We start from the raw sequence: 11,087 nt of genomic DNA, 5'->3' as shown, positions 1-11,087 counted from the left end.
GGGGGAGGAAGAAGAGGGGGGAAAGACATCAACCGCCCAGATGCTACGCCGCGATTAGTGGGAGGGAAAATAAATAATCAAGTATCTCATCCGCTGCTTTTGGGAAGGGCTGGGCTGGCTGGGATCCGGCAGCCCCTCCTCTTCCTTCTCCCTCCTCCTCTTCCTCTCCCTCGCTCCCAGCCAGCCGCTTTTCCACGGAGGGGGCGAGACGCTCGCAGAGCCCGTAAGTCCCCCCCGGCCGCAAGCGATGGGCGACATCCCCGGCCTCGTGAAAATCAGCGTCTCCCTCAAAATCCAGCCCAACGACGGGGCCGTGTATTTCAAGGTGGACGGGCAGCGCTTCGGCCAGAACCGCACCATCAAGCTGCTGACCGGGGCCAAGTACAAGATCGAGGTGTCCCTCCGACCCGGCACCGTCCAGGCTACGTAAGTGCGACCGTCCTCCTCAGGGTGGCTGCCCCGGCCCTCCCCTCCCTCCCCGCTGCTTTATTTTTAGACGTTTAATGTTTTTTCCTGGCAGGCTGACAGCGCGGGGTTTCCGTGATTTCTCCCTCCCCGCCCTTTTACTTTGGTGGCCTCGTTTCTGGGTCCCTGGCCAGCTGTTCCCAGTGCTCCGCCTGGCTGGCTCGAGAGGGAGGCCACATTTGGGATTCGCTGCCTTTCCGCTCCCTCCCCACCTTCTCCCGGAGCCTTTTGAAGCCCAGCTCCTTTTCTCCCTCCTTCCCCGCGGTTTTCGCTGGAGGAAGAAGCCCCTCCTACACAGTGCCAAGCCTGGCTGCAGCGTGGCAAAGCAGAGACTGGGACCAGATGGGGAACCAGCTCTGGGTGGAGGGGCAGCCCTGCAAAAGAGATTCGACTAACCTCTCCCCAGCCATTTGAAATCAGACCCCTCCTGCCTCTCCTTGCTACTCCTTCCCTGGATGACTACAGAGCCCTGACATATTTCAGGAGCCCCAATGAGTCAGCAGCACATGCAGGTCTGCTAAAATCCCTGAAGCTTTTCCCTAGCACAGAGGCTGCCAGGCTGCAAACCCACATACTGGCTCCAAACTGCCAGGAAAGGGGGAATTCAGGGCTGAAAGGATGGATCTTGTCTTTTTGCAGGACTATGGGCATCGGGGGTGTCAATGTCCCACTGGAAGAAAAATCACGGGATGCACAAGTGGCCTCTTACACAGGGATCTACGATACAGAAGGGGTGCCCCATACCAAAAGTGGGGAGAGACAGCCTATCCAAGTCAACATGCAGGTACGTGGCTCTCCAAGCCTGGCATGAGAGGACAAGGGAGGGCAGCAGGGGGTTGACTCCCAGAGAGAGTGTGGTGAAATATTCCAGGGCAAAGTCTGATCACAACTGCTGCCTTCCTCTTTGCTTTGTGTCAGTAAGGCCGCTGGCCAAAGCATAGCTGGAGAATACACGTCCTGCTTCCTTCTCTCCCGAGAAAACAGCATGGGCTGGGAAGAAGCAGGAGGTTTTCTAGACACCTGAAAAACCCTTTGGGGTGCTGCAGCAGAAAGAATTTTTAGCTGAACCTCCCACCTCTTCTACAGGACATACTGTATATATCAGGCAGCTCCCACCGAGGTTCTTGGTTAGGAATCCAATCCCTTGGCATACAGGGACCCCTCTTTTGCCTGGCAGCACCATTTTTTTTGGCGCAGAGCATGCCCCAAGCACAAGGTGACTGCTCTCCCCTTCCATCTGTCACCTTCAGGATGCCTGAGGACCTGCCAGAGACTAAAAGCATGCATGAGAACAGCCCCCCAAGGCTGTCTTCTCTCTTTTCCCATATGCATCCATTATCTGCATCCACAAACCTAAGTTCTTATTTAAGTGGCTCCTCACCCCTGTCTTAAAGAGAGGTTCCATGGCCCCAAAGTGAGATGACAAAAGCTCCGGCCCACAAGGCAGCAGAGCTGACAGAAGAGAGGAAGAGCAGCAGGCAGATTTCCACAGCACTCTTTGTGTGGTATGCTCAGTGTGCAGGGGGAGATTTGTTTTGTTTTATTTTGGCGGTTTGTTTTTTTTCTTCTCCTTAATTATAGTTGTGAGGGATTCCTGCTGTTTACTCCATGTCCTCTGTACCAAAAAAAGGAATCAGGGCAGTAAGCCATCTTCATCTGAAGCTCTCTTAAGAGTCTTTTCCAGCTTATACAAGCCCACCAGATTTCAGCATTCTATGACATTTGCTTACTGCACACAAGATTTCATATTGATCTTCAGTATTTTTTTTCTGGGATCATAGTTTAGCATAGTAATCCCCTTCTGAATGAGAACTGTAACATCTCCATTTGGTGTTTCTAATAATTACAGTGTGCCTGACTTAATTTTGGAGACCCACATCACATTACTATTTCATAATCTTAGGTTAATAAGACTAATATGGAGTATTACGTTAATCACTTTTAGATACAGTCACCTCCTTTTAACACCCAGGAAAACCAAACACAGTATTATTTCACAACGAGCTGAACACAGCTGCTGGATGCCACTGTTGAGCACTGTAATTATATTTCACCTTGTACCAGGAGGAGAAAGGACAGCATTCCCAAAAAAACATCTGCTTTGACTAAGGTATCCCTATTTTGCTGGTCACCTTTACCCTTAAGTGCAGCACTGATGTGAACTCTGAAAATCTAGAAGTTTAACTTTTCCTTTGGAGAAAACCAAGTCAAATCACAAATGAAATGTAAGGAGGATCTGATTTTCAGGTACAAGCTCTGACATGGTTTGTTGCAGCATCAGAATGAGTAGCCACAATATTTGCCCAAAGAGTTGCTTTTACAGATCAGATCCTGGGATATTAACCATGAAGCTAATAGGATTTTCAAGCATTAAGCAGGTCCTCAATTCCTTTTAGGAACTGATCTTGATAGATAGGTTCATCAGTACAGACTTAGATACCCACAATTGATACTTTTAAGTATTAAACATAGGCAACTCAACATGGATTTACATGTTTGACTCATCATTTAGCTGCTTAGCTAAGCAGAGCTGTAACAGATTTAGGGAACAAGCCTCAGATACCTCAGTCTGAAAACTGCTTTGAACACCTACTTCCTGAATCTTCAAAACTGAGCTTATTGCAAACAGCTTTAAATTTTCCTATTTCCTTCAACTATGAGGAACTTCTGCCTCCACTTCCTTTTCTAGAACAGACAGAATCCTGATGCATCCTGTGGTGGTAAGGACACTATTTAAGGCATAAAAACTGAATTCACATTAGAAATAGATTGTGAGGTCAGTCCAGTAATCAAAAACTAGTTTGATACTGCCAATCTAGTGCCTGAATAACTGAAGGTCCGTAAAGATCCATAAGAAATTTTTTCCTATCTGCTTTGAAACTTTAAACAAATAATTCTTTATGTTGCTGCCTTAGACATCTGATCCATGACAGCCAGAGTTTATACATGTTAAACAGCAATCCTGTTTCTGAATTCCAGAATCTGATTATTTGTTTCTGTTACCTGATAGGTCAATCATGCCCACTATCCAGAAACTGCTGAACTGTCTGGAAAATGGTGTAAACTAAGTTAGAAGCCTGTCTTTGGGCCTCATTTTATTCTTGATCAGACTAATCTATGATTGAATAAAGAAGCTAGAACTCTATTACCAGGAATAAATAGCTATCAAATCACCTCAGCATGCAAATTTAGATGGAGTGATTAAATAACTATTTACTCCTATAGCAGCAGATGACAGAGAAGAGCAGACAGGGAAATACAGTTAACCTGAAGCCTGACCTGCAAGAGTAGGGCCATTCTTCCTTCCTGGGGATGCTGATATACAAGCTCAGTGGAGTAGCCAGGATCCAGCTGCAGGAACCTTGGGAATTCAGGAGAGCTCTAAGAATGCAGAATATTTATTACGCCATAGAGCTTCTGCATGTGCTAAGTACTGGGCTGGGGGAGGCACATGGTAGTAGAAAAGCTCTGCAATTAATTTTTTCCTTCTACTGGAAACCCACAGCAGTCAAACTACTCAGGGTAGCTCAGCAAACTGGGTCATTGAAGGAAGATTAAATTTACTTTCTTCATCTGTCTTTTTGAAATTCAGATCCTTCATACATTAATGAAATGAAATACTGCTCTTGTGTCATATCACCTTCTACGAATGTTATTAGAAATGCTGTTTCTTCCTCAGTTTCCACACTGAGGGTGGCTGATGCTCCTCTCTGACAAGTTTTGTGGACTGTGCACAGTAATACCCAATGTGCTAAACCTTTACTATCTTGCATTATGAGTGTATCAGGACTACTATCAAAGATGATAGATTAAAAAAAGCCCTTACTTAAGATTTTAGTTGCTGAGAGAGATAAAATAGCCTGTACATCTGATTCTTTTTTAGTCAAAGGAAGTGGCAGAAATATTTCAGTTACTCCTTTAAGGTAACACTTGTAACTGGAGTTGAATAAAACCCCTCCACTTAAGCACACAGCAACTTCTGCTATTGACAAGACTAAATTTAACTTACCACAGAGGGCTGAGGGAAGGTTTAATGTCTGTTACACAGCAGCAGCTTACAAACCACATCTTGAATCTAAAAAAAACAACAACAAATGTGTCCTCCTGAAAAATCTGGATACAGAAGACTCTGCTTGTAAATCAGGAACAATTTCTCTGTAAAAGGGCTTTCATACTGACTTTGCAGGTGTGATTATAGCAGGCAGATGACCAAAGATCAGCTCCCAGGCACATGATAGGAATGGAAAACAGTCAAGTGAAGAAGCTGTCATTGAAGTGAGTGACGGAAATACTTAAAAGGAAAAAATACTGAACAATGGTGCCGTTCAGTAGCACTAAATTCACTATCTAGTATCTTCTAACAACATAACACAATCAACAGGCCGTACTACTGGGACCAATGGCAATATGTACAGGCTTCACACCCACACTTCAGATTCTCTGCAATGTCTCAAGGCACAAGAACTCAAATTTTCCATTACCATTAAAACTGAAATCAGAATTTATCCTTGAAAGCCTCACTGAGGTTTTTCTGATGTTTTACAGGTGTCTAGCAATGGCTTAAAGAAAATAAACCCCTTCATTTTACAGAACTTACTATAGCCATAGTCTTATTCACTTCAAAGCTGAATGCACAGACAATTTAAAGTCAATGTCTCACTACTTCACTGTATTAGACGCTTATCTGCTAAACATGCTGATTATCTCTTTAGTAGCTCCTATTACTCAGCTGCACTATCACAGTCCAACTAGCAATTACAGATGTGCACAAAGAACTTCTCTTGCTTAAGTCTCATTTAAAATGTGGAATAGAATCCCAGGGAGGGAGTAAGTGGTACAAGAGCAGCACATCTCACTGCAAACACAAGACTCCAAAATGCAGATACATTAAAGGTTTCAGACTGAGCAAAAGAAGATTCTTCCCATCCCAGCTGCAGCCTGTAGGTATGGTATAAAGGTAAAGTGATGGTCTGTATCACTGCAGATTAGTGGTACATGATATGCAGTATATACAAGCTGTGTCATCTTAAGAAAGATTATGGCTTTGATTTTTGTTGTTAGTAACATTTATCCATATGGCAACTTGAATATTTTTACTCCCTCGCCTATCCCAGATGTGAGTGCAGGAGGACAGTACATGCAGAATCTGATCCTTCACGTTTTATGCATGGCTATGCATAAAAGACTTTATGATTGCTGGAGCAGGTTTTACAGATCTTTGATTTATTGATCTGAGGAACAATCATCCTTATACCAGGTGTTTTACATTCTGCAGTTTCACAAGTGTTATTTCTCAGGATGAGAGAGAAACCAACAAAATAATCAGCTCACTAACACTGGTATTCCCTCTTCTTCACAGTTTAATGACATTGGTGTTTTTGAGACAGTCTGGCAAGTCAAATTCTACAACTACCACAAACGGGATCATTGCCAATGGGGAAACAGCTTTGGCAGTATTGAGTACGAATGCAAACCAAATGAAACACGCAGTCTCATGTGGATCAATAAAGAGACCTTCCACTGAAGAGATGGGAAACCAATACTGCTGGACAATCTCCCTATAGAAAAATCTACCTTTTTAAACCAGCAAGAAGCCTTAACAAAGGCATACTGTAACAATCCTTTGTCCACAAGGTTCCAACAACTACCTTGTATATACAGGTGGTGCCACTAAAATATTTGCCTATTACTGTATTTTAAGTTTACCATGGCATCTGCAACATTCTTTATCTGTCACCCTGAGAAAAATGAAAGGTTCATGGTAAAGGATAGCTGATAGCTGGGTAGGAAGTCATATCATCATAATACTGTTGTAAGTATTTGGATTATTCTGACTAGATGTAACAACTTTCGTGAAGTGTTTTGCTTCATTGCTTAGAATTTGGATTAACATCACATTGGTGATTTCTGTATTTACATTTGTGTTTGCTCTTAAATCAGTGTGTTCTTTCAAGCATTTTGTTGTACCGTCCTCCCAGTGGACAGCAAAAAATTAAAAATGTGGTTATTTGTAGATTTAGCTAAATGGCAGCTAATGCACTGTTGGTATTGTGCTTTCATACCAAGGGATTTGGGAACTCATTGTCCTTTTTGTTAAGTTCTGTAAGATATTCTGTGAAGTTTGCTAATTTACCAGATCTCTCAAAATAGGATTCTTTGTTGTTAAGTTTCCCAGTCTTTGAAATAGCATTAGGAAATGGTATAAAACATGATGAAGGAAGAGCAATAAATCAGTTGTGTTATCAAAGACATCTAACAACATGGCTAAGACCTATCTTAAGATCATATCGTATCCTTTAGAGATACAGCTGTCATACTTAATTTATTTCTTAGAGTAAGAGTTCTGATATTAAACTCCATTTTTCTTTTAATGGCACATTGCTGAAATCAGTTAAATTCTACAAATCAACATTTTCAAGCCTGACCACTGTGTTAATTGACAAGATTTCTGACCAACAAACATTCAGTAGTGTGAAGGGTACAGATCCCAGTGCATGTTTATACATGCACTTTACTCTTTCAAATAAAGATAAGCATGTAAGCATTTGCATAGTTATAACTAAAGGTGCTACATAAACACTAGATCAGTGTTTAACACAAACAGGCAACACAAAACAGACTTATCTTTTATTTCAGTAAAGACACAGAAGCAAGGAAACAATTACACTTGTCCCGTCCCCAGCTTGGGTTGAAGTAAACTGTCAGTTCTTGCATTCTCTTATTCCCTTTGTGAATAGTTTGTAAATTGTGTATGTAAATGGTAAACATGACTTTTGATCTTTGTAATAAAAGACTTAAATGATTTCTTCTCTACTATGGCCATCTAAATGAGCTGAAAACACTGTATTAAAAAAGGCAGTGGTTTTAGAGAAGCAGACAGCAGAGGTTATGTAGCCAGTGCTTTCTGAGAATGCTGTCCAATGTCCAATGTCCAATGTTCTTCACCCAAAGCTACTGTTTCTAGGAAGCACAGATCCATTGTGCTAAAATGCAGATGGTTAATGTGATAACACTCAGTAGAGCATATTAATATGCAGTTCCAGTAATATAGTGTGCAAAGTAAAGATTTAGGACAGAGCTGAATTAGCAAAGAAATATTTTCTTCCACTGAATTACTAATCAAAAGGCTTTTCTAGTTGCCTTGCAGATTTCTACAGCCAAAAGAACTGACAGTGGCACTGATGTAATACACCACTGGAATGGTGAGCTAGCCAGTTGCATCTCCACTCTAAGCAACATTATACAGGCAAATTTTACTGAAATGAAATTCTAGAAATAATCTTCTGCATTAACTTCTTTCCTATATTTTTCCTAGAAATAATTCTTCAAAATGAAAAAACTGACGAAATTGAAATCTGCACTTCAGACAGAAGTGCTATTGCCAGCATTTTAGCAGAAGTTTCCAGACGACATGCTTTAATGATTCTGGACTTCCAGCTGTGAATCAGTTCTGTCTCTACATTACTAGAAAAGTGATTTTATTCTGCAACAATTGGCATACTTTGGTTTATTTTGTTTGTACATATGAACACATGTACACTGGCACACTGGCAAGAAATACATGTGACACATAAATGCACAAACTTCTGTCCTAGTAAAAAACATGTAAGACTCACAGTCAATTGCTCTCCAGCATTTAAGAAATGCTGCAATGAATAAATACAGCTGATCCTGGCACAGGAGGGTTGTTATTATCAGCCAGCTGGAAGTATACCCTTCCCAAGGCAAATTCTCATATCCACATTAATGCCAAATAGGGCATCTCTTTTCTTACAACCTAGCAGGTCCTGTAGCAATTCAGTTCAGAGGATGCTCAAGAAAGAGGCTGCAGATGGAGTGAGTTGCTTTTAAAAGGAAGGAGAGAACAGCAGAAGAACTGTGTCGTACAGGTCCCATATCCTAAGACTGAACATTGCTGCCCAGGATTGCAGCACCCCTTTCACAGACAGCAGCAGGGATAGAAAGAATGAAAATTGGTTCACTTCTCTGGGGAATGTGTAAATGGAATTTATCAGCTCTTATATCCTTCTCACCTGGGTGAGGTTTAAGCATACAGAAATGTGATTTACATTCTTAAATGATTTGTGTTTCTTAAATAGAAGACTATTCATGTGGTCTTGATTGCGTATCCATACCACCAGCTCTGATACTCCACACATGTAAAGCAAATAGTCCCATCAACTTCCCCTTGCTCATCAAGTGCTTTGCTAACAAAGTAAACATTTGCTCCTATTAAAGGAGACCCAAGATTTCAGCAGTTTCCTGGAAAGTAATGTTTTGAATTTCTTTCATCCAGGATAACTCTGTTGAATATTCATAGAACTTGAGTCACTACAAAACTGTTGCTGTGACAGTTTGATGCATTATTCAATCAGCAGCATTTAATCTCCAGACAGGTTTGTTCTTTACACAGCTTTTTCTAATTAATATTTTCATTTTTATACAGAACTCCGTAATTCAGTACACAATACACTAGGACTAAATATATATGTCAGAAAATGCTGACAATGTGTCGATCCAGCTGAAACCACAAAGCACTCATAGCTGGAGGTTTTATAAATGAGAGACTTGAAGATTTTTCTCATGAAGTGTCCAGCTGTCATTTTCATAAGAAAAATTGAAACAAACATTCCAAATCTTTGTGTCACTTTTTCATCTATATTTAGAGGTAGCAGTTAGCACTATGATACTGCTGAGTTACAGGATTCAAAAGCAAGCTGTTAGTCACAATTATTACAGTTGTGATCCTGCATAGGGCTTGTATTATATCATTAGATTTTGCACAAGGCTTTGTGTTTACTGCAGCTACTACAGGCTTTAGTATCTCCTACCATCTGACTGTATATGAAACAGAAATGATACACATCAAATCTCCATGCACTACTTTCACGTGGTAAAGAGGTTTTACTGGCTTCAGCTGAAGCTCTGTCTATTGGTTTGCAGATGCAGTGACCCTTACTGATTCCAGACTAGCAAAGAATCAGAAGACCTCATTTATAAAATTCTCTGTATAAAAGATGTGAACAGAACTTCTATACAATGAAGGTGTAAGTTTTGTAATACAAGGCTCTTGCATGCCAGCAGAGGTTCTTTTCCACTTGGTTAAGAGCACTGCCCTCACATCCTATGTAAAATTTTGATGTATGTGCTATGTGTTCCATTCTTCTGAAGTCTCCATGCAAAGCTTTGATTAAATAAGGATGTGGCACACTGTAAATGCTAACCTCTTTCTGAGATCTGAAACAAATGCTGTGACTTTCAAAATTCAAAGCAGCGAGCATTGCCTTAATAGCTACGTCAGCCCTGAAGCACAAAGCAGCAGTATAACGAGTCTTACAACATTCATGTTTTCCCTTAGCTCTGCAAAGCTCACAAGCAATGACTTGCAAAGTCCCCTTAGTGCAGCTAATCCAGACCTTTGGCCAGGAGAGATGCACTCCTGCCCACTGCATGCTTGGCAGCTTTCACCAGCATTCCTTGGACTTCTTCCTTTTCCCCCTCTCCCTGATACCAGGATTTAAGGCTTCAAATCCCTGTGAGCCTTGGCTTTCAGTCTTAGGAAGACAAGGCTGCATCAAGCTAGGAAGAGACAAACCAGTTCTCTCTGTATCACTTTTCTGTCTCTACCGTAAGGTTTTGTGAGTCCTCCCACTGCAGTTACTGGAGTTTGTAATCTTTTGACCCACAGTGAATTGCACTATGAGCACATAGACACAAACAGATCTCCATTGGAGACATGGCTTAAAAGCAATGACCGTCTCTCCATCAATTTTTATGCTAAAAAATATTGAATTTAAAAAAAAGTTCATAGCAGCATGTCTGCATTGACCAAGTGTAAGGCTCTGATATTCTGTTTGTCCTCACTCACACAAACTTGAGTCTCGATGCTGCCATCCATGTACAAGTGCTTTGCATGCTATCTGTAACACCTGAGTTTCCCTCCCCCAGAGAACAGGCACTCCTACTCCCTTTATCCCAATAGTGTGGAACAGCCTGGTCCTATCTAGGATCTGCAGCCTTTGAACAATTGTGGGCGAAGAAATGATAAACTATCAGTGGATGATGAAGGCAAGAACCACATAACTGTGCTGGTGGTTAGCTGGACCTTCTGCTCATTCTCAGCACAGAAAGGACAAGTGACAACACGGTCAGTAGTATCCACATGAAACTATACTGTATGTGCTACAGGGACCAAATGTTCTCAGAAGTTTGAACTGAATCTCTCTGAGTTTAATGTGAACCTCAGAGGGTCTGCAAACAAGTGGCAGTAGTGCAATATCACAACACACACTCTTTTCTGACTGTGATGAATGAATCTCTCCTGCTCACTAAGTTGGTATGCCAAGAGATTCACCTAAGGTACTTCCACATTTCAGACTTACTGGAGAGAACAAGCTGTGGTCAATTCTGCACATAGAATAACTAGAGTTGGTGCTTTTTTTATTTGTTGATTGTTGGGATTTTTTTAATTAACTGTGTAATTTTTAATTCTCACTTCTGAGACATCTCTGCCTAAATACTATGCTACAGGCAAGCTGACAAAATGTAGGAAACACCAGGGTATGAAAATACAACTGCAGTCATCCCTGTTCTGGGATGGATGTTATATGACTACCCTCCAA

General features: G+C 41.5%; 1 protein-coding gene across 1 annotated transcript; it reads left to right on the top strand.

Annotated features, from left to right (window-relative positions):
- The first annotated feature begins 143 nt into the window (after nt 1–143).
- On the top strand, nt 144–8,943 carry CNRIP1 (cannabinoid receptor interacting protein 1). The gene is made up of 3 exons (XM_032103617.1): nt 144–426; nt 1,105–1,249; nt 5,825–8,943. The coding sequence occupies exons 1-3, from the start codon at nt 248–250 to the stop codon at nt 5,987–5,989; spliced, it is 489 nt and encodes a 162-aa protein (XP_031959508.1). The 5' UTR covers nt 144–247; the 3' UTR covers nt 5,990–8,943.
- The last annotated feature ends 2,144 nt before the right edge of the window (nt 8,944–11,087 follow it).

This window comes from Corvus moneduloides, chromosome 3, assembly GCF_009650955.1.
Source record: "Corvus moneduloides isolate bCorMon1 chromosome 3, bCorMon1.pri, whole genome shotgun sequence".
Classification (NCBI taxonomy): domain Eukaryota; kingdom Metazoa; phylum Chordata; class Aves; order Passeriformes; family Corvidae; genus Corvus; species Corvus moneduloides.
Note: the sequence above shows the minus strand (reverse complement) of the source record. Positions and strands in the feature narration are given on the sequence as shown.